Below are 24,947 nucleotides of genomic sequence, written 5' to 3'. Positions count from 1 at the left end.
TGTTTAAACAGTCGCCGAGATTATATTTGGTTATCAATGCAAAATAGGCTACTTTGATGAATAGCCTATAGATCAGATCAAGGAACCAAACAACAAACACTTCTGCGGAAAGAATGATATGGCGCGTCTACATTTAACTGATAATGCCAGAATCGCCGGTGTTTGGAGGATATGTTGGCACGGGTGTTGATAGGCCCGACACAAAATCTCGGGCCGGCAAACCATGCCAATATATCCTCCAAACACTGGCTACGAGGGCATTATCCCTTATATACAAACGGGTCACCAACATATTTAAATAATAATGTACATATTTTCATAAAAAAATAAAAAAAAATCGATGAATTTATTCATACCATTTCATCCTTCCACAACATATAGTCCCGAAACAAATCTAGGGTTGCTACCCGACATATCCAGGGGTTTGCGCTGATTGTACGGACATTGTGACAGCTGGTTAAATGGCGTCCCTTGACAAGGCAACAACAAGATGTATGTCAGGAGAAGTGCAGTACTATCGTAAGGAGAGGTATATTTGGAATACGGAGGAGGAATGGAGGGAAAAGGAGAGGCAGAGGAGGTTTAAGAGAGAGAGGGAGGAAAAGAGCGTGAGTCAGTTAAAAATGGTGGGAAAAGGGCCGATGGTTTGTTAAAGAAGAATGGTAGAAAGTGTAAGCAGAGTGAGCTGAAGGCAGGGGGAGAAATGGAAGTGAATGAGGGTGAGGTATCGGAGGTGGTAGGTGTGGTGAAGTTCTCAAAGCCCAAGGCTTGCACCGAGGGTCAGGATGAAGAGGAGTCTGGAAAAAGTGGACCCTTGCCTTTTGGCTGATCCATTTGTGGGTTCGGGGTGGGTGAAAATAGAGTTGGGTGCTGTGGAATCGGTGAGGGTAAGCAGAAGTGGTCTTGTGATAATAGTTTGTGTTTCTGCTGGTCAGAGGGAGAAGGCGCTCCATGTTAAACGAATTAGGGCAAGAAATTTGAATTATTTTGCTATCAAGAAAAGGGCACCATTGAAAGGAGTGATTACTGGGGTAGCAGTAAATGTAAAAGTTGACCAACTGAAGGGGAAGATTCCCAGTGTTTGTAATGCTCGTCGTTTGGTGCAACGCAGACAGGGTGGCGTGAGTGGTGAAACAGAAGAATCAATGTCTGTTCTTTTGAGTTTTGATGTTGAGGTTTTGCCCCACAAAGTGATGTTAGAATATATAAGCTATCTTCTTTAAGCTTTTGTGCAGAATACATTACGTTGTTACAGGTGTCAAGCTTATGGGCATGTGGCAGCAATGTGTAGGAGGGAGGTTCCTAGGTGTGAGAAGTGTGCAGAATGGCATGAAACAAAGGAATGCATAGCATTGGGGAAAGTTGTGGTATGTGTTAATTGTAGGGGTGCTCATGGGGCTGGGGATCAGAAATGTCCCATGCGAGAGAGGCAGGTTTAAGGTTCCAGGGATAGAGTAGTGCAGAAGTTGTTATATGCTGAGACAGTGAAGAAAGTAGAGGAAGATGGGTCAAGGGGGAGGGATCCTGAGAGGAGTGGTGTGAGTAGTAGATCTGTACCAGTACAGATGCATAGGCCAACAAGTGATACATGTTTCAGTAAGATTGGATTTTTTTTGCATTTATAGCAATGGTTATCAACTTTACTGCAGGGATGGAACATGAGTCACACAGAATTGAGGTTGTGGTGACAGCTGCAGAGAGGCATTTGGGTGTGTGAGACTAGACATCAGAAGAGTTACAGGGTGTATTAAGAGGTGGTCTCACATCCTTTCAGGTTGTTGGCCTGAGGTAGGACTAAATAGATTTAAATAGTGTAGTAGGGTGGTGTTCTTTTTTATTATTTGATTTATTTATGTATTCTTTTTTTTGTGTTAGACGTTGTGTTGTGTTAGACGGTTTTGTTTATTTAAAAAAAAAAATTCAAGCAATGTATAAGGGAGTTGACCTTGGTGGAATGTCTAGATACTTTTTTCAATTGACATTTCTTTGTATATATATATATATATATATATATATATATATATATATATATATACAGTGCCTTGCGAAAGTATTCGGCCCCTTGAACTTTGCGACCTTTTGCCACATTTCAGGCTTCAAACATAAAGATATAAAACTGTATTTTTTTGTGAAGAATCAACAACAAGTGGGACACAATCATGAAGTGGAACGACATTTATTGGATATTTCAAACTTTTTTAACAAATCAAAAACTGAAAAATTGGGCGTGCAAAATTATTCAGCCCCCTTAAGTTAATACTTTGTAGCGCCACCTTTTGCTGCGACTACAGCTGTAAGTCGCTTGGGGTATGTCTCTATCAGTTTTGCACATCGAGAGACTGAATTTTCTTCCCATTCCTCCTTGCAAAACAGCTCGAGCTCAGTGAGGTTGGATGGAGAGCATTTGTGAACAGCAGTTTTCAGTTCTTTCCACAGATTCTCGATTGGATTCAGGTCTGGACTTCGACTTGGCCATTCTAACACCTGGATATGTTTATTTTTGAACCATTCCATTGTAGATTTTGCTTTATGTTTTGGATCATTGTCTTGTTGGAAGACAAATCTCCGTCCGTCTCAGGTCTTTTGCAGACTCCATCAGGTTTTCTTCCAGAATGGTCCTGTATTTGGCTCCATCCATCTTCCCATCAATTTTAACCATCTTCCCTGTCCCTGCTGAAGAAAAGCAGGCCCAAACCATGATGCTGCCACCACCATGTTTGACAGTGGGGATGGCGTGTTCAGGGTGATGAGCTGTGTTGCTTTTACGCCAAACATAACGTTTTGCATTGTTGCCAAAAAGTTCAATTTTGGTTTAATCTGACCAGAGCACCTTCTTCCACATGTTTAGCGTGTCTCCCAGGTGGCTTGTGGCAAACTTTAAACTACACTTTTTATGGATATCTTTAAGAAATGGCTTTCTTCTTGCCACTCTTCCATAAAGGCCAGATTTGTGCAATATACGACTGATTGTTGTCCTATGGACAGAGTCTCCCACCTCAGCTGTAGATCTCTGCAGTTCATCCAGAGTGATCATGGGCCTCTTGGCTGCCTCTGATCAGTCTTCTCCTTGTATGAGCTGAAAGTTTAGAGGGACGGCCAGGTCTTGGTAGATTTGCAGTGGTCTGATACTCCTTCCATTTCAATATTATCGCTTGCACAGTGCTCCTTGGGATGTTTAAAGCTTGGGAAATCTTTTTGTATCCAAATCCGACTTTAAACTTCTTCACAACAGTATCTCGGACCTGCCTGGTGTGTTCCTTGTTCTTCATGATGCTCTCTGCGCTTTTAACGGACCTCTGCGACTATCACAGTGCAGATGCATTTATACGGAGACTTGATTACACACAGGTGGATTGTATTTATCATCATTAGTCATTTAGGTCAACATTGGATCATTCAGATATCCTCACTGAACTTCTGGAGAGAGTTTGCTGCACTGAAAGTAAAGGGGCTGAATAATTTTGCACGCCCAATTTTTCAGTTTTTGATTTGTTAAAAAAGTTTGAAATATCCAATAAATGTCGTTCCACTTCATGATTGTGTCCCACTTGTTGTTGATTCTTCACAAAAAAATACAGTTTTATATCTTTATGTTTGAAGCCTGAAATGTGGCAGAAGGTCGCAAAGTTCAAGGGGGCCGAATACTTTCGCAAGGCACTGTATATATATATCCATAAAAATGATGCTAGCTGATTCATGATTTCGACTAGTTGAGAAACGCTGCCTGCCTCTCTCTCATCCCGATTCCCTACACATTCATTACTATGGGATTTAACAGTTTGAGATGGAATTTGACTATTGAAACAATGTTGCAAATGTCGGAGAGACAGACAGTAAGGTTTATTCTCCGTAGAGCTTGTTGTATGTTTTAGTCTCTGAAAACACTATCATCTAAGCATTACCTTGGTGATTAGGTCCCCTATTCAACCCATATCCTGGATCCGGTGTCAGAGCAGTGAATGAACTAGAAAAGGACTAAGGATCAGAGCTATAGAAAACCTTTCCTGTCGTGGAGCCTATGTATCCGCTCTCCCTCTCTTTAAGTCTCTTGTGTTGCCTTCCCTGCTCTATTCTGAGCTGCTAGACAGCTCTATTCTAGAACACCACACACAGAGCTCCAACTCACTCACCTTAACCAAAGGCCTGACAGGTTTCAGATGCAGGCTCCTGCTGCAATGGCGATGCCCGCTGTTGCTGCTGCCCTCTTTGTGTGATTCCAGGCCCGTGGGCACGTTAGGGGGGGACAGCAGGAGCTTTTTCAGCTGTAGGGGGACATGGGTTGGGACAACTGTAATGTACATGTCTGCCAATAAATCAACCAATCAGCAGAACATACAGTAGCATCAACGTGTATTATCACTCTTGACATGACTCATCCACTCGCAAATCTTTTTCCCCCTCTTTATTCTCCTTTCATCCAGCGTTTGAACAATATAGCACTCAAACCGAAGCTGGCAGGAGGAAGCTGTGTGAATATGAGATCAAACGGAAATGGGATTCTATAGCTCTCCTGCGTACGTTGCAATGGGGTGGTAAGGCTGTCGCATTGCATTTCAAATGGGTATTTTACTTCCTCACATTTCCTTCACTACACTTTGAGGCAGCAGCATCGCATGTGAAATCATCAGATGATAGAAATCTGCTTACAACAACAATCCCCCTAAGCTGCACTGGTTTTGGCACAGCCTGAGGATAGCACCGGAGCGCGCCTACTGTAGATGTGAGGGAATGATGCGGCTGGTTATGTTTGGCTGATAGCTAAATAGTGTCTGGTCCTATATGTCACGTTTAGAGGCTTGTTGAAACAGATGATGAAATAGATGAGTAGAGTGCTAATTGAGTTGCCCATCCCTGTCAGCATGTGCCAACTTGGCATGGGCTTCAATGGTGCCTCTCGGTGTTTCATTGAGGAAGTGAAGGGGCGCTGAAGGTTTCCATCTCTGTGTACAAAATTCTATTGGCACGCCAGGCCCATCCATGCCATGAAAGAATACCCTACTCTGGCCCACTTCCTGGTCTGCCTTGCTCAATGCAGCCCTTGTTCTCTGCCTGCTTACAACCTCATACACGCACACACACTGTCTTGCAAACTCAGGCACGCACGCAATTTTAGAGAACGTTTTAGAGGCCCTTATCTTGGCAGTGTAGAGAAAAGTGTGATTTTTTTTGTTGCCAATTTCCTGCAATTCTACACATTTCTCCATGGAGCCGAGAGACATTTTTTGCAGTTTTAAAGCTAATTTCCTGTGATGCTACACATTTTTTGCATGGAGCTGAGAGAAAAGGTTCCAGTTTTAAAGTGAATTTCCTGCTATTCTACATATTCTGCCATGGAGATGAGAGAAAATATTGCAATTTTAAAGCTAATTTCCTGCAATGGCTAATGCTATGTTATTTTACTCAAACATAATAACAAAATCAATACTGCTAAATCAATTGTTTGGAATCTTCCATTCCCTCTGACTGTCTAGCTTTTATTTGGTGATTATTAGTTCTCAAATATTATATTGTAAAAATATATAGGTCCATTATTTTTCCAACATACTTTATATCTGCTTTTAGTCGTTTAAAAGTTTACACTGAACGCCTTTTTCCATCCCGATTAATGTGGGGTAATTAATTCATTTCCCCCAAAAATTTTTACACTGTTTGGTCTTAGGCGGCCTGAAAAAACACTTAGGCGGCCCACCCAAGGATTTCAATGGCAAAAACACCACACACACACACTGAGATCAGCTGCAATTACAGCTTCTGCCAGCAGAGGGAGTCCTCCTCCACTCACACACCAGTGATGACAACACCAGGGTCACATGCAACTCCTCTAGGCTGTCTCTGGGATGGAAAGGGACTGACGGGCAGGGAGGGAGGAAGGTGGACTGGTACATGTCACCATGTTAAACCACATTTCACCATATGGATGGGCCCTTTTTTTAGTCTAAAAACAGTGCAGAAAGCTATGAACATTATAGTGAAATGGTGGCATCTCATTGGCCATCATTCCACTCTTCTAGCCCATAGGATCTACGTGACTTAGCATGCACAACAACAGTTGCATAATACCAGTTTTTGCTAATTTTGTCTTATTGCTGTTATCAGTGCCAAATCCTATTAAGATTCTTAAGCCACCTAAGGACATCGTGAGGGACATGTAATCAAATTGGGAAGAATGTCCCATCAGTAGGTGTGTGTATATATACCTACTATATATATATATATATATACACTGCTCAAAAAAATACACTAAAATAACACATCCTAGATCTGAATGAATGAAATTCTTATTAAATACTTTTTTCTTTACATAGTTGAATGTGCTGACATCAAAATCACACAAAAATGATCAATGGAAATCAAATTTATCAACCCATGGAGGTCTGGATTTGGAATCACACTCAAAATTAAAGTGGAAAACCACACTACAGGCTGATCCAACTTTGATGTAATGTCCTTAAAACAAGTCAAAATGAGGCTCAGTAGTGTGTGTGGCCTCCACGTGCCTGTATGACCTCCCTACAACGCCTGGGCAGGTTCCAGATGAGGTGGCGGATGGTCTCCTGAGGAATCTCCTCCCAGAACCGGACTAAAGCATCCGCCAACTCCTGGACAGTCTGTGGAGCGAGACATGATGTCCCAGATGTGCTCAATTGGATTCAGGTCTGGGGAACGGACAGGCCAGTCCATAGCATCAATGCCTGCCTCTTGCAGGAACTGCTGACACACTCCAGCCACATGAGGTCTAGCATTGTCTTGCATTAGGAGGAACCCAGGGCCAACCGCACCAGCATATGGTCTCACAAGGGGTCTGAGAATCTCATCTCGGTACCTAATGGCAGTCAGGCTAACTCTGGCGAGCACATGGAGGGCTGTGCGGCCCCCCAAAGAAATGCCACCCCACACCATGACTGACCCACCCCCAAACCGGTCATGAGGATGTTGCAGGCAGCAGAACGTTCTCCACGGCGTTTCCAGACTCTGTCACATGTGCTCAGGGTGAACCTGCTTTCATCTGTGAAGAGCACAGGGCGCCAGTGGCGAATTTGCCAATCTTGGTGTTCTCTGGCAAATGCCAAATGTCCTGCACGGTGTTGGGCTGTAAGCACAACCCCCACCTGTGGACGTCGGGCCCTCATACCACCCTCATGGAGTCTGTTTCTGACCGTTTGAGCAGACACATGCACATTTGTGGCCTGCTGGAGGTCATTTTGCAGGGCTCTGGCAGTGCTCCTCCTTGCACAAAGGCAGAGGTAGCGGTCCTGCTGCTGGGTTGTTGCCCTCCTACGGCCTCCTCCACATCTCCTGATGTACTGGCCTGTCTCTTGGTAGCGCCTCCATGCTCTGGACACTACGCTGACAGACACAGCAAACCTTCTTGCCACAGCTCGCATTGATGTGTCATCCTGGATGAGCTGCACTACCTGAGCCACTTGTGTGGGTTGTAGACTCAGTCTCATGCTACCACTAGAGTGAAAGCACCGCCAGCATTCAAAAGTGACCAAAACATCAGACAGGAAGCATAGGATCTGAGAAGTGGTCTGTGGTCACCACCTGCAGAACCACGCCTTTATTGGGGGTGTCTTGCTAATTGCCTATAATTTCCACCTGTTGTCTATTCCATTTGCACAACAGCATGTGAAATTTATTGTCAATCAGTGTTGCTTCCTAAGTGGACAGTTTGATTTCACAGAAGTGTGATTGACTTGGAGTTACATTGTGTTGTTTAAGTGTTCCCTTTATTTTTGTTGAGCAGTGTATATACAGTATATCACAAAAGTGAGTACACCCCTCACATTTTTGTAAATATTTGCATACATCTTTTCATGTGACAACACTGAAGAAATGACTCTTTGCTACAATGTAAAGTAGTGAGTGTATAGCTTGTATAACAGTGTACATTTGCTGTCCCCTCAAAACACAGCCATTAGTGTCTAAACCGCTGGCAACAAAAGTGAGTACACCCCTAAGTGAAAATGTCCAAATTGGGCCCAATTAAGCCATTTTCCCTCCCCAGTGTCATGTGACTCGTTAGTGTTACAAGGTCTCAGGTGTGAATGGGGAGCAGGTGTGTTAAATTTGGTGTCATCGCTCTCACACTCCCTCATACTGACTGGTCACTGGAAGTTCAACATGCACCTCATAGCAAAGAACTCTCTGCGAGGATCTGAAAAAAAGAATTGTTGCTCTACATAAAGATGGCCTGGGCTATAAGAAGATTGCTAAGACCCTGAAACTGAGCTGCAGCACGGTGGCCAAGACATTACAGAGGTTTAACTGGACAGGTTCCACTCAGAACAGGCGTCGCCATGGTCGACCAAAGAAGTTGAGTGCACGTGCTCAGCATCATATCCAGAAGTTGTCTTTGGGAAATAGACGTATGAGTGCTGCCAGCATTGCTGCAGAGGTTGAAGGGGTGGGGGGTCAACCTGTCAGTGCTCAGACCATACGCCGTACACTGCATCAAATTGGTCTGCATGACTGTCATCCCAGAAGGAAGCCTCTTCTAAAGATGATGCGCAAGAAAGCCAGCAAACAGTTTGCGGAAGACAAGCAGACTAAGGACATGGATTACTGGAACCATGTCCTGTGGTCTGATGAGACCAAGATAAACTTATGTGGTTCAGATGGTGTCAAGTGTGTGTGGCGGCAACCAGGTGAGGAGTACAAAGACAAGTGTGTCTATCCTACAGTCAAGCATGGTGGTGGGCGTGTCATGGTCCGGGGCTGCATGAGTGCTGCTGGCACTGGGGAGCTACAGTTCATTGAGGGAACCATGAATGCCAACATGTACTGTGACATACTAAAGCAGAGCATGATCCCCCTCCCTTCGGAGACTGGGCCGCAGGGCAGTATTCCAACATGATAACGACCCCAAGCACGCCTCCAAGACGACCACTGCCTTGCTAGAAGCTGAGGGTAAAGGTGATGGACTGGCCAAGCATGTCTCCAGACCTAAACCCTATTGAGCATCTGTGGGGCATCCTCAAACGGAAGGTGGATGAGTGCAACGTCTCTAACATCCACCAGCTCCGTGATGTCGTCATGGAGGAGTGGAAGAGGACTCCAGTGGCAACCTGTGAAGCTCTGGTGAACTCCATGCCCAAGAGGGTTAAGGCAGTGCTGGAAAATGACGGTGGCCACACAAAATATTGACACTTTGGGCCCAATTTGGACATTTTCACTTAGGGGTGTACTCACTTTTGTTTCCAGCGGTTTAGACATGAATGCCTGTGTGTTGAGTTATTTTGAGGGGACAGCAAATTTACACTGGTATACAAGCGGTACACTCATTGTAGCAAAGTGTCATTTCTTCAGTGTTGTCACATGAAAAGATGTATGCAAATATTTACAAAAATGTGAGGGGTGTACTCACTTTTGTGATATACTGTGTGTGTGTGTGTGTGTGTGTGTGTATATATATATATATATATATAGTCTGCATGTTATCCTGTAATTGCAATGATCTCAGAGACAGAGTGAGTAGTGGAAGTGAGTGAACATGTAGGTATGTACATAGCTCGTTTCTCTCAGAGCTGTAACACAACAAGACCTTTGTAACCCTTGCCTTGATAATGTGAGATCTCTGTGTCTCTTTAAACCCAGTCCAAAGTGTGTGTCTGTTTGAAACTTAAGGAAGTATGTTGGCTTTATTGTGGACAAGAACAATAAGGATGTATTACAGAACAATAAGAGGACATACAGTATATTACACCAGACTTCCTAGTTCACTTGCATGCTCATCCGAGCACACCGAATAGCAGCCAGCCAAATGTTTCTTAACGTAATGAAATCCTATCGTATTCTCTGTAAAAGACAACCCGTTTTCTGTTGCAATCCAGAACAAGCATGAGTAGATAGGGACATCAGTTGAAAAGAAAAACATGTTTTTCCTGGAAGCGTGGTTCTGAGAGGAGAAGGTTGCAGGGGAGAAAGGGGTGGAGGCATCCCGCAGGACAGTGTGAAAAGAGGAGGAGGGGGGAGGGGGGGGGGGGGGTGTAACGGGGGAGAATGGGGACAAGGGGGGAATAGTGGAAAAGGGAGGGACTGGGTCACAGGGTACTCTGCATCAGGGTTGGCTCCAGTTTAACTGCTGGAGCTATAGGAGGCTGGGCTAGGTCCTAGGAGGCAGACATGGGCACGAGAGTAGTATATTACCCCTTTATGATGGCAAAGGAGTGAGAGAGAAGTAGAACAATGGGGGGGAAGGGGAAAAAAGGAAGATTTAATGAGAGTTGGGGAGGATAGGGGGGGTCAAAAAGAGGTGAGAGCCACAGTTTCTTTAAGAGACCACAGTTGTGGTCCAGCCAGGTTGCCTGCCGGTAAAAAACATTCTTATTAGAAGTAGTGGTTGCTAAAAAGAATGGAAAAGCCCAAAATGAGAAAAATTCAGACCTTTGTTGCCTATCATACCCATGCTGTGGGGTAGTCAGAGCAGAGGCCCATCCAAATCCACCTTAAACAGTGAGGAAGGGTTCTTACTAGAGACGGGTCTTCTGTCTCTGAGCTCAGGGAGCCGTCACTCAGGGAGCCTGAAGGGAAGGGAAGGTCCTCCTCAGACCCCTCCCCCAGCGAGGGAAACACAGACAGCCCCCCCACCTCGTCCTCCACCATGCCGTCCAGGCTGTCTGTGAGAGCAGCCAGCAGCGCCGCATTCTCATCTATCTGGAGGGGGCAGGAGAGAGAGGGCATCAGTGAACGCACCACCCACTTACAACACAGTTCATTCTCATCTTCTATCTGGAGGGGGCAGGAGAGCGAGAGGGCATCAGTGAACGCACTACCCACTTACAACACAGTTCATTCTCATCTTCTATCTGGAGGGGGCAGGAGAGCGAGAGGGCATCAGTGAACGCACTACCCACTTACAACACAGTTCATTCCCCACTTCTAGGGGGCAGGAAGAGGTGGGGGTGTAAGTGAGGATACCACTCACATAGTTCCTTACAACACAGAGTATTTTGCTTATAAAATTCCACTCTTTCCCTGTAGTCTGAGGGGCGCCAACCATCCACACACTGTGTTGTTCATTTCAACAGCAGCCATCTTGCTAAGAAGCATCGAGTCTGGTGGTGGGATGATAGCGGAGCGGAGACAGCCTACGGGAAGTGAGCGAGGTTTCATTTTACACCCCCCACCCTCCCATCTGAAGGTTAAATGAACTAAGCTGGGAGATCAATGGGATTCCACACAGGCATCCAAAACAAGGACCGGGGGGAATCGTCCCAATCCAACTCCTATGTCTCCAAAATCAATCTGAACAAGGAATTATGATCAAGTGGATGGTAAGGTGAAAATAGACCCAGGAACAACAGTGTTGTGTTAGTGGATGATGCTTATGAACACATTATACGAGGTCTGTGCATTAGACAGATTGATAACGATCACAGAGGGGAATTCTAAGATGGGAGTCTACAACCTTATCATAGACTCAGACTGGAGCCTCTTCAGTTTACCACTAATGTAGTCCACTGTGTAGTCTAGTCCTACACCATAGGAGACCTACAGCCATATCTCAGGGCTATTCTAGTCCTAGTCCCTATGTTGGAGTTCCATTACATAGGTGTGGGAGGGGTTGGTCCTGGTGGAATCCTAGCCTGGTAGCCAGATCAGTTTCCAAGACAGCACAAACAGATCTGGGACCAGGCTAGTGGAATCCTGAGGGGGGGGGGGGGGGGGGGCGAGTGTCTCACCTCAAAAAACTCAGGGTCTCCTGTGCTGTACTGAATGGAGGCAGCGGAGATGTCTGATTGGTCGTTGCACCAGTGGAGCTCGCTGAGGCAGTTGACTGAGTCAAAGTCGCTGGCGTCCAGCTGAGAGAGGTCAATGTCAGGGAAGTCGGCGTCCAGGCGGTCCGAGCAGACCTCCTCCTCCCCATACTGTAGAGAGAGCGGGAAGGAGGGAGTGGAGAAAGAAGAGGGAGGAAAGGTCACTTTAGACTCTTGTTATATCAAAGGGCGACTCATTAAGAAACACAGTACATTGAAGATATCTTATAAAATATCAAATAGTTTGGAAATTTAATGGGAAAAATCATCAGCATTAGTACGCTCATGTTAATGACACAGTGAGTAAACTACTACAGTACAGAACAGTGTGGTTGTCAATGACACAGAGCCCTCTGAAAGAGACAGTCCCCCCTAATTTCTCTGCACACGCTCATTATAACTGATGGACATAGTGATGAAACATGTGCCACACAAAGTCACGAGACTGAGACCACCGCCTCCTAATGAGCCCTAGTGAAAGATTGAGACCACCGTCTCCTAATGAGCCCTAGTAAAAGAGTGAGACCACCGCCTCCTAATGAGCCCTAGTGAAAGATTGAGACCACCGTCTCCTAATGAGCCCTAGTGAAAGACTGAGACCACCGTCTCCTAATGAGCCCTAGTGAAAGACTGAGACCACCGCCTCCTAATGAGCCCTAGTGAAAGACTGAGACCACCGCCTCCTAATGAGCCCTAGTGAAAGACTGAGACCACCGCCTCCTAATGAGCCCTAGTGAAAGACTGAGACCACCGCCTCCTAATGAGCCCTAGTGAAAGACTGAGACCACCGCCTCCTAATGAGCCCTAGTGAAAGACTGAGACCACCGTCTCCTAATGAGCCCTAGTGAAAGACTGAGACCACCGTCTCCTAATGAGCCCTAGTGAAAGACTGAGACCACCGCCTCCTAATGAGCCCTAGTGAAAGACTGAGACCACCGCCTCCTAATGAGCCCTAGTGAAAGACTGAGACCACTGCCTCCTAATGAGCCCTAGTGAAAGACTGAGACCACCGTCTCCTAATGAGCCCTAGTGAAAGACTGAGACCACCGCCTCCTAATGAGCCCTAGTGAAAGACTGAGACCACCGCCTCCTAATGAGCCCTAGTGAAAGACTGAGACCACCGCCTCCTAATGAGCCCTAGTGAAAGACTGAGACCACCGCCTCCTAATGAGCCCTAGTGAAAGACTGAGACCACCGCCTCCTAATGAGCCCTAGTGAAAGACTGAGACCACCGCCTCCTAATGAGCCCTAGTGAAAGACTGAGACCACTGCCTCCTAATGAGCCCTAGTGAAAGACTGAGACCACCGTCTCCTAATGAGCCCTAGTGAAAGACTGAGACCACCGCCTCCTAATGAGCCCTAGTGAAAGACTGAGACCACCGCCTCCTAATGAGCCCTAGTGAAAGACTGAGACCACCGCCTCCTAATGAGCCCTAGTGAAAGACTGAGACCACCGCCTCCTAATGAGCCCTAGTGAAAGACTGAGACCACCGTCTCCTAATGAGCCCTAGTGAAAGACTGAGACCACCGCCTCCTAATGAGCCCTAGTGAAAGACTGAGACCACCGCCTCCTAATGAGCCCTAGTGAAAGACTGAGACCACCGCCTCCTAATGAGCCCTAGTGAAAGACTGAGACCACCGCCTCCTAATGAGCCCTAGTGAAAGACTGAGACCACCGCCTCCTAATGAGCCCTAGTGAAAGACTGAGACCACCGTCTCCTAATGAGCCCTAGTGAAAGTGTGATATTATATAACACAGTTGACTTGGCGGTCCACGGATAGTAAAAGTATTTTGGGGTATAAGCCAGTGTGAAGGGAAGTGATCCTAGTCACCTCAGGGGAGAGATGGAAACCACATTTCAAGGAGAGAGGGACAGAACAGGAAATAGGCTCTGCCTGTGGAGAGAAGGACATGGAGGAGACTGTACTGTCTGTGTGTGTGTGTGTGTGTGTGTGTGTGTGTGTGTTGCTGGTAGCCTTCTCCACCTGTTGTCTTTGGAATGCCAGAAGAGGGGACACTTGTATACAGGGTGTGCCTGCCTTTGACAATGCAGTTTGCAGGAGGTCCCTAGCGTAGCCTAACCACAACCTGAATATTCTGTGCCACAGAGCCCTAGCTATGCATCTTTGATGAGTGACTAACACTAAATACTCCAGCTCTGTTTCACGTCGCAACCGTCTCCGCTAACCAATCCAATCCAATCCAATTCCACTCATTTCATTAAACTGGCTTTGGGGTCAGCCCGGTTTCAACCAATCATCAGCCATCACTTCCAAAGACACTTTCTGGGGACAATGAGATGGGCGGTCGCATAGACACAAGTAGAACAAGTGTCATTTTGTCCTTTCTAACACATATTACATTTTCAGGACATAGATGTGCCACAAACTATCAGTGCCTCCTTGTCTAGTTAGTGAGATGTACCCAAACCTTATCACAGGAAGGATGTGTGTTCTCTTTGATATAACACCAACACTCAATGACATTTTAGCAACTGTTTGTTGGATCAAAGATTAGGGTGTAATAAATTGATACCATTTATGAGTTCATAAATTGCAGATGTAGAGCAACACAGTTGTAGTGTAATGAACAAATGACTGGTTACTCAAGCAAACTGAATTAAGATGTTCTATGAGAGAGAGAGAGAGAGAGAGAGAGAGAGAGAGAGAGAGAGAGAGAGAGAGAGAGAGAGAGAGAGAGAGAGAGAGAGAGAGAGAGAGAGAGAGAGAGAGAGAGCGAGAGAGAGAGAGAGAGCTGTGGTGGCAGCCTGGCTGGTGTGATATCTCAGAAGTTGACTCATTCCCTCCCCCTAGCTAAGTTTACCCCTCCACCTCCCCCCTCCATCCTCCTTCTCCCCCCCTCTAGTCCCTCTCAGGAAAATAAGAGGCCAGGCTAATCAATTTCAACAAAGTCCGACCGTTCTTTATTTCCAGGCAGGCTTGGTCTTTTTTACCTGTTTTCTCCCCTCCCTTCTCTCCAGTCTCCTTTGCAGACTGCCTGGATATCAATCAATAAAAACATCCTTGGGCTCTGAAGGTTTAAGGTCACAGGCAGAACGGTCAGGCACGCACACACACACACACACACACACACACACACACACACACACACACACACAGCTAACGCATTTGCAGTTACTTGAGGGATGTGCCATGGACATGCATAATGACCCATTATCAGGAGCAGTCACAGCAGCCATGCTCTATGTAGCAGAGGACATAAGAGTGGCAGATTGAATCACATACCAGAACCACACCATTGCCTTATTTGAAGTGGATCTGGCCTCCGGAATCATTTAGTCATATCACATGCTGCTCACACACTGACTGTGGGGATAATGGGAGTGAGCATTAGAAGCCACTCCATTCAACTCAAGGGTCTTCTCCTCTGACACTCCACCCACCAATCCACACTGGTGGCCAATCAACTGAACTGAACACCAAGGCCACGTTCAGTAGCCAACCGTTGCAGATAGAAATGCCACAAATAGAGCCGGCGTGATTCCTTATTCTACACGTCAGGAAGGGGTGTTTGTTCTACTTAGCATATATCTATCTGAACGTTCCCAAAACGTTGTGTCCTGCTAAATGTGTCCCAGTTCAGGAATCAAAACGCAGGAATCGTCTAAAGCCACGTCTATGTGCCGTGGTGCGGATTGATGCTAAGTCAAAACAAGGTTTTTAATAATAATCAACGTATCAAACGATGAGTAGATATTTTAGAGTGCCTCTAAAAGGAAAAAATGTGTCACCCGACAAACAAAATAAGCTAGACACTTCGGTGTTCTAAAGTGGCATTAGCCACTTCCAATTAAGACATGAAAACAGTGTTAGCTCAGCCCTGTTAATTTATTTCACCTTTATCTAAGCAAATAAGTCCATTGAGAACCAATTCTTATTTAGAATAACGACATGGCCGAGGGGCATAGCAGGCCCTGTGTTGTGTGGAACTACATACAGAGATAATTATGCTACTGTAGGTAGGCTGCCGCATCGTTGTTAATCCAGCCATAAGATACTATCAAGAACAACAGCACCCTCCTTTCAGCTCTTCTGTTCTTATCTCTGCGTTCTTACTTTTTCTGTCTTCCACCTCATACCTTGTTCTCTCGCTCCCTCGCAGCTGCTATGGGGGACATGTATACCACCACCTCTCAAATATGTGACATCGACAGAAGGCCTAAGGTGACCAGAACACTTGGGGGGGGGCACTCTTTTAGATGTCCCTGTCTGCTTACAACCAACAGCCTTGATATGCTGCATTCAAAATAGGAAGGGAGGGGTGGAGAAAAAAAGAATAGAATCAATGCTTTGTTGAATTTCCATTTGTGTTCGCTTAGGCGACACTTTCCTCTCCGTTCATTCAAAAACGGCAATGACATCTATATCGACTCCCCGTAAAACTAATTACAGACGGCATATGAAGGCTCTCTATAGCGTGCGTTGTGTTACATAAAACGCACACAGTCACAAGTGCAGTCATGTGCTACAAAGTCAGTGGAACGAGTCGCACAGTGCGGGTCACTGCTGCTCGCTCTCTCTCTCCCAAAGCACAACCATACAAGGACAACCTGTAGGCTAGTGAGGACAGGGAGCATTGACTACTGTTACAGCTACTGTTACTAAGACCACTGTGGTGTCTGGATTGTGAATGAACAGACAACTACAGTGCAATGACATCTTTAAAAAAAAAAAGGAAGAGGTCAAGGAGGGTTGTAAGCCAACTGAACTGACAGACAACTGTCCTTCACTTTCAGGTCTTCAAAAGAGAAATAGTAAACCCTTTAGCTTTGAGGTATCTTACTATGCCCATCAAAAGGGCTCAACTCCACATCAGAGAGAAAGAGAGAGGGAGAACGAGCTCCTGTCCTAAACTCCTGACTACCCAGCCTTTGGGAGGAAGAAAGGACCACCCCTTGAGATTCAGCAATACCTACCAAGTCCTGTGATTTAATAAGCAAACGGGTTGCTCATTCATCTCCAGCACTTGCTAGCTAATAGGCTCTTATCTAGGTGCCCTGTTCCCTTTGAGCCCCTTGCTATCTAAGGTATGTTATATATAGCTGTTATCCTCAGTCTTATGACTGGCTCTTACACAAGCTGCTTGTGACGGGCCAGCCAGGCTTTAGATTCTGGCCATGCCAAATGCAGATGGGCTCTGCTCTATTCAGCCTCTCCAGGAAACAGACACACAGACGGCTAGACAGTTAGGAAGCCAGACAGACACGCATACGCACACGACACTCAAGCTGTAACTGTAAATGCAAATGAATGGACAAGATGGGTTCAATCCAACGTCATCTTCAATCGTCTCATTTAACAAATCCACAACAAACAAATAGCCGCCATGTCTATAATACTCCTCTAGGAGTCTCTGTAGTCTTTCCATATGAGGAGTAGTGATGACTTGTAAAGTCTACCTGTGAGGTCAAAGGTCAATGTGCATCCTGTTAGTTTCCCCTGACCCTCGACTACATGACAGCTAGCCTAACGTGACTAATATGACCCATCTCTAGAAACAGATGGACTAACTGAATATTGACGAGAGAGAGAGGCTTTTGATGAATGAAATTCCAGATTGGCAAGCACTTGTCCTGCTTGAATTGTGACTTGTGAGTGGGGGCTATTAGATTTGTTCCTCATGAGAAGCCTCTCTAAAAGAAGGATGTCTCCTCTCTAACCATTTTTATTAACTGCAAACAGTCGGTTAGTAGAAGAAGTAGGTCAGTTAAAGTGGGATCTGGGAGAGCATACACTCAATTACTGATTGTTCCTGTCATGGCCATCATTCAGTGGGATTGATACGTAAGTCTTCCTTACAGGTCCAGTAAGCAGTTTATTACTTTGTTTAGCCTGGGTACAGTGTCCTTATGGCTTAAAAATGGAGTGCCTGAGTGCCCCTCTCGGTCCCATCAGACATTGGCTCACTTTCAGCGCACCTTTTATCTCCCATGAAGCAACAAGACGATTGTTGTAATTAGATATGCATCTTATTGAGCTCTTGTTTGAGGAACCAAGGAGAAGCATCCAGGAGTCCATCTTGCTAAACAATAGAGTTGGCAGTACAGTTGGCTAATATATCCATTGTGCCACTCCAAACTGTCTATTGTTTTGTGTTTTGTTGTGTTTGTTCGCGATGCAGAACTGGGGGTTATTGTCTTGGAAACCTTCTTAACCCCTGTTTATTTTCTAGCGATTGTCGAGATTTAACGTGAATTAGAACAATTGCGGTGTTTGGATTGGGTGCCCTTCCCCTGGCCACTGCTTACTTTTGTAGAATAGATCCTTTACACTCACCTAACCTCTATCCAACCCCTCACTGACAGTCACACTCTGACAGTAACATACTGTAATCTGTTCTCTATCCAGACAGGAACACACGCCCACGACGACACTAAATCTGGACTAAATCAGCCACCGGCTGGTGTGAAGAAGGGCTGATGACGATCGAAGGCCGATTCTGACAGATGACCCAATATTAGCTGTGCTCTGACCTAGAGAAGTTATTACGGGACCCTTGTGTTCCTTGGGTGCCCTCAGCAGTCACCAAACAGTGCAGTGGCCACACCCCTTTTGAATCCCATTTAACTGTTGTCAGATTAGTAGTCAAACTAAGTCTGAGTGGTCCTGGATGAGGCGCGTATCAAGTGCGCGTCAAGGACGTCCACGGTGCGGGGGAAGAGGTGGGCGATGCTGAGATGGAGGAGGGATGGAGGGAGAAGAGCACTGGGCTCTCAGGCACACAATCTCTCTCCACTAGGTAGGACAGTAATGGGATCTGAATGGAAAGCGGATTCAGTGCTTAGAATAAGGGCTTTGATAGTCTACCAGTTCATTCTGGGGGAGATCTTTGCATTAGAAAGGAATGGACAATAGGTTACCAGTTTAAGACTGGGGTTGAAGAGGAACAAGAATGCAGTTACTATAGTAACTCTTCCTAACAGAGTCAAATATCTGGTGCTTGCAGATCAAGTTGTTTCCAGGGACAGTTTGTACTACAGGCTAGTTGCAATACTTGTGATTCATCACCTGTAAATCCGTGTATCTGATGTTCTTTTCAATAACGTCATTATCAATTAGCGCCTGCTGCTTAAACCAACCCCCACTCAAAAAAAAACACTACTTTGTTACTATAGGTAATGTGTCAATCACATTGTGTGTGCGATAGGAACCAACCATGCCAGACAGAATAGGATGGTGTACAGGTGTAGTATAGGCTTATTGAAACCAAGCTCCACTGTAGTAACAGATTGACACTTTCCCCACTCCTCCTCTCTCTACGACACAAACCTCTGGTTGCTGAGACTTTCCTGTCACGTGTCGTCCGAGGCGTGACAGCAATTATTTCGGTCACATTATTTTTTTAACCGATCACTTGGTAATCTAGGGCCCTTAAGGCCCTGTTTGTAAATCCTTAACGAGATTGGAGAGAATGGTGAAGGACCTTATCAGTAAGGGCAGGGCAAGAGATCACAAGGGTTAACAAGTCTCTTAGTCCGTCTGAAAATTGCGGTTTGTATGTGACGACTGGACAGGTTTGTGTTTATATTTACATAGTGTAGTTGCACAGTCTGTATGTCAAGCCCTTGTCATTTACATTAGCTACAGACTATGCAACTATCATAGCCTAGGCTAAATCTCCATTTTGCGTCGAATCAGATGACTGACAACTTCCCTTCTTACGTCATAACTGGCACCTTTCCTCGCTTTGGTTTTAGAGACAGCTCATTCTGAGAAACCTTCCTACACTCACCTGTTCTGACTCTGATCCTACACTGACTACTATACTGGACCAGCTTGCACTCCTTCAGAACCGCAGAACCCCACCACCAATCCCCCGGGAATTGACCCTAAATCCCCCCCCCCCCCCCCCCCCCCCCCCCGCCTCTCTACTCCTCTCCTCTCCGGCGACGGTGATGCGCCCTGATTAATTACACTGCCTGTTGAGGCACAAAGGCCGACCACTGCAGAAAGAGATACCGTTGCTGCAGACACTCACCCTCCTATTTTAATAAGCAGTATGTGAGGATACGGGGAGAATAACTGCAATGACCGACTTGGTGAAGTGCAACTTGGAGCCGGAGGTCGTCCTGGGGAGGTAACATGATTCAGTAACACTGGGAGAACATGTTATTCAAATCTGATCATCAATTATTAAAATGAGTATCTAAACATAAGATGGCAAAAGACAGATACAGTACACATAGTAATGGTGTACTCTGTCATATAGGCTGTGAAATCGTACATTTACCTTTTTTCAAACATGCCAAAATCTAGACATCGTTTGCTAAATACTTTAGTCTGACACTGCCGTCATTCAATTTGTTTGTGGTGACGAGGGGCACAAGGCACGTTGTACAAAATAAAGTAATCAGCGGTTGGATCGTCTCTAACCAATCAGAGTATCAAAGCCAATAACACATTTTCAAACCACGCGTTACCATGTGTGTTCTGGCTCTGGCCAAACCCATTGGTTTCTGGACCAATCAGACGGCCCCGAACGTGTTCACATCCGGTGAAGGATCAAGAAGGTACTCAGATCCAGACTCATCGCGGAGAAGAAACTAACAGCTGTGGGCGTGGCGTAGCGTTTGGCTGGAGCTGGGTAGTCAGGCAAGTCAAAATCTTCTTCCACTATCAACTGCATGTCAAACCTTGAAACAGCGCTCAGACGTGGTCACAATAAGACTGACGGCGTTTATAAGAAATACCGCGAGAGGGGAAAGCGTGCCATCCTGTCTTGATACACATTTTTGATGGCTTCTTTTCTACTGGAGGACTCCATTCGTATCCTATGAGAGCGGAGCTTTGTCAAGTGCTGTCGGGGCTGTCTGCAGCGCCAGCCTGGGAGCAGCCAGCCCATCCAACAGGGTAATGAGATGGAGACTGGAGCGACCAGGGGAGTAGACAGAGACAGGCTGGCTGAGACAAATGGGCATGGCAGCATTAGCAATGAGAGCTAATGATCACCCAAAATGCACTCATATTTGTATTCCCAGATAGAAACACAAACAGCTAGCTAGTCTATTGCTTTGCTTACCACAGACACGTGCTCATTTCTGAATCCCTGCTGCTAATCAGCTGAATGTTTGTTAGGTGATATGACGCTAAAACGACAACCCAGACTTCAATTACCCAAAAGGTAATGCATGCCATTAACTGACTGCCTGAGTGGGAGAAGACTGGGTGGGTGGGGGGGGGGGGGGGGGAAGCTGGTATGGGGAGAGAGATAGAGCTGGCTACCAAACGTTGGAAGAGATGAAGGATCTGCAAGAGATATAGAGGGGTAGTCAGCACTTCTGAACTTCCGAGGCCATATCCCATTGCAGTGGAGGAATGAGACGCACGCTTCTCAAATTTCAACACCTTTGTGTAAGTTTGCTGGCAGGTTATTCCGTGTCACATGTTATGTTCTTAACACAACCTAACACAGCACAACGCAGTTACCTAAGGTGTTATTATTACCTGAAGAGGTGATGGAGGGTGGTTTATGTTGGACCAAGCCAGGACTGGGCTCAGCCAAACCAGGCAGATATCATGCCGCCAGGCTAGCTATCACAGTAGGGAATCTTAATGACCTGGTCGCTACATCCTTCATCATACACATCTCTACTCTAACCCTGATTTATGGGCAAAGCAGCCATTCAATTATGATGACGGAGTATGGTGTGTGACAAATCAGGAGCATACTAGTTTTATTAGGGCGCTTCATCAGTGACGGCCAGTTGGGCAGGTAGCAAATGCCTTCCACTAACTGGATTAACATAATGCAGCATAACAAACAGAGGGGAGGATGAGGGAGAGGACAGCCTGAGAGGGCGGGAGGAAGAGAGAGGGAGGGAAAGGAAAAAGACAGGAAACGAGCTTGGCCCTGGTCACCTCACATATCGGTGACTGCGGAGCAGACATATCACGACGCAGGGGCAAATCTGGCTGGGGTCCAGCTCCGTCTAATTCAAATGCAGCAGTCAGCGACTGCCTGATAGCTGATCAGTGAAGACGGCTTGTTCTGTAATCAAATAAAAAAAATGTGTTTTCCTCGGCTGAGTTCTCCAGTCTCGCCTGCGCGACAAGGCAGCAGCAGACACTGTTAGGGATATTACTAGGCTTTCTCAGGTGACCATTCCCCCAATAAGCTGTGAGGGCAATTCATCTTCAGGGCGATGGAGCCAGCCAGACCGCTGTGTCCTTGAGCTATGCTCTGTGAGCCATGTCTCATGCTGTTGAGGAGTGATGTACAGGCAGCAGCAATCTGCAATCAGGGCATGAAGAGCATGGGGAGGAATAGGAATGTGAATTGTAATTCATATCCACTTAAACATAGAGGCGAGGTGTCTGTTCCACAACACCAATACAACCATGTAATGGTGCAAAGCGCACGGCACACAGATCAAAGAGAGTCACGGGGCCCAGCAGGGGCCCTGTCGTCTCTGTCTCGCTTTTAATGGGAGTGAACATTCTTCTCCTCTGGACTGTCCCACAGCAACCCTGGCCTGCTGCATATGTCTCTCAGTTTAAATATGGAAATATTTTCTTGCTCTCTTGCTTTCGGGCTGCCCGTCAGGAAAATGTAATGATGCACCAGAATGGGGAAAAAAATGAATGGCTTCACTTGACCAGCGGTTCCCAAATGCAGTCATCCAAAGAGTTGCATTATGGGTATGGGAACAGTTAGACTAGGGGGAGGAAGGGAAGAAGGGTGAGAGGGTGGGAGGTTTGGCACTAAAACCAAAGTCATGCAGAGTGTCACGGCCACCGGCATAAATCTTCTCAGGTTTCCCCGTCTACTGTTTGATAGTGGCCAAGAAACCGAGGTAGAAAATATCTGCCCCTCTATTTTGGGGTGCCCTGTAAGAACGAATGGGGTTTGTTTTGAAACCCAAGAATTGACTGAAGAGCCGCGCTGATCTTTGCCGCTGGAATTCAAAGGTTGAAAGGACAGCACTGAGACACAGCTGTTCTAGTCTCGCACACATCGTTGGCGGTCGACGGTCAACTCCGAGCAGACCATTTGGCTGTAGAAACACTGAGACACTGTAGAAACTAGAGGTCGGCCGATTAATTGGAATGGCCGATTAATTAGGGCCGATTTCAAGTTTTCATAAAAATCGGAAATCGGTATTTTTGGCGCCGATTTGCCGATTTTTTTTCTACACCTTTATTTAGCTAGACAAGTCAGTTAAGAACACATTCTTATTTTCAATGACGGCCTAGGAACAGTGGGTTAACTGCCTTATCCAGGGGCAGAACGACAGATTTTCACCTTGCCAGCTCGGGGGATCCAATCTTGCAACCTTAACTAGTCCAACGCAATAACGACCTACCTCTCTCTCGTTGTACTCCACAAGGAGTTACGCGAATGCAGTAAGCCAAGGTAAGTTGATAGCTAACATTAAACTTATCTTATAAAAAACAATTAATCATAATCACTAGTTAACTACACATGGTTGATGATATTACTAGATATTATCTAGCGTGTCCTGCGTTGCATATAATCTGACTGAGCATACAAGTATCTGACTGAGCGGTGGTAGGCAGAAGCAGGCACGTAGACATCCATTCAAACAGCCCTTTCGTGCATTTTGCCAGCAGCTCTTCGTTGTGCGTCAAGCATTGCGCTGTTTATGACTTCAAGCCTATCAACTCCCGAGATAAGGCTTGTGTAACCGAAGTGAAATGGCTAGCTAGTTAGTGCGCGTTAATTGTCATTGTGTTGCTGGTTCAAGCCCAGGGAGGAGCGAGGAGAGGGACGGAAGCTATACTGTTACACTGGCAATACTAAAGTGCCTATAAGAACATCCAATAGTCAAAGGTTAATGAAATACAAATGGTATAGAGAGAAATAGTCCTATAATTCCTATAATAACTACAACCGAAAACTTCTTACCTGGGAATATTGAAGACTCATGTTAAAAGGAACCACCAGCTTTCATATGTTCTCATGTTCTGAGCAAGAAACTGAAACGTTAGCTTTCTTACATGGCACATATATTACATTGAACATATTGCACTTTTACTTTCTTCTCCAACAGTTTGTTTTTGCATTATTTAAACCAAATTGAACATGTTTCATTATTTACTTGAGGCTAAATTGATTTTATTGATGTATTATATTAAGTTAAAATAAGTGTTCATTCAGTATTGTTGCAATTGTCATTATTACAAATAAATAAAATCGGCAGATTAATCGGTATCGGCTTTTATGGTCCTCCAATAAATCGGTATCGGCGTTGAAACATCATAATCGGTCGACCTCTAGTAGAAACCTCCAACCTTGTCAGGAGATGTCCGAAGACCTTTCTTTGTTTAAGACCTAGGGCTATATGACCCTGTATTACCAATAGGGCTAAACAGTATGACCCTACAGTATCAGATCCACAATTATGTAAGGTGACCCAGCTAACCATGTATACTGACAACACAGTCAATAAGGTCCTCAGTTTTCAAACTCTAAGAAATTACTTTGACGCTATAAAATACTTGACCCCATGGCATAAATAGAGTTGGAGTGACGCAAAACACATTTTGATCCAACATCCTCATGACCAAAAATGCTCTCTGGCATTAAATACAACCTAATAAATGAAATCAGACTGACTGTAGATAATAAAATGCCTGGCAGTGCTAAAGTGGTTACCGTGAACCTCAAAATTCACACTCCTGCTTGGTCTGACATTGCTCATTCTGATATTCCTTCATTCCTTTCTTTGATTTTTTATTGTTGTATTTGTGTGTATTGTTTTGTACGGTTTGGTATAATTGCACTGAAACATAAGCATTTTGCTGCACCTGTGATAACATCCTGCAAAATATGTATATGTGACCAATAAAATAGTATTTTGATTGGCTGCCAGCTGCTCCAAGCAGGTTATTTCAGTGACAGTAGGTTCCAACCTCCCAAACCGGCAGTTTGCCCCTGCACAGACCCATAGGACAAGCTTCACACTCTGTAAATCTGCTTCTCAAACAGATGCAGACAGTATGGTAATCGGTTCTACATAAAACGAGACACAATAAGAAGGCAGACATCATAACCCCTAAGATATCTGCTCTGAAATCTACTCTCTCAGTTCCCCCTCAGCCTGCCTAGCATAGCCTATAGTCTTCAGCAGGAACCTGCATCAACATGAGGTGTTTTCTATGATTCAGCATTTTTTACCATGCAGCCCTTGAGGAAGAAGCCGTCGT

At 45.5% G+C, this 24,947-nt stretch overlaps 1 protein-coding gene across 2 annotated transcripts in view; it reads right to left on the bottom strand.

Annotated features, from left to right (window-relative positions):
- LOC110488579 (peroxisome proliferator-activated receptor gamma coactivator 1-beta) overlaps nt 1-24,947 on the bottom strand; it is a 66,781-nt gene that overhangs the window by 10,363 nt on the left and 31,471 nt on the right. For both annotated transcript variants that reach the window (XM_021560848.2, XM_036942713.1), the window contains exons 2-4: nt 11,685-11,870; nt 10,474-10,656; nt 4,131-4,262 (exon numbers count right to left, since the gene is read on the bottom strand). In XM_021560848.2, the coding sequence (XP_021416523.2) occupies nt 4,131-4,262; nt 10,474-10,656; nt 11,685-11,870 (501 nt within the window). The remainder of the gene's footprint in view (nt 1-4,130; nt 4,263-10,473; nt 10,657-11,684; nt 11,871-24,947) is intronic.

This window comes from Oncorhynchus mykiss, chromosome 14, assembly GCF_013265735.2.
Source record: "Oncorhynchus mykiss isolate Arlee chromosome 14, USDA_OmykA_1.1, whole genome shotgun sequence".
Taxonomy (NCBI): domain Eukaryota; kingdom Metazoa; phylum Chordata; class Actinopteri; order Salmoniformes; family Salmonidae; genus Oncorhynchus; species Oncorhynchus mykiss.
This window is presented reverse-complemented; position numbering and strand designations above follow the sequence as displayed.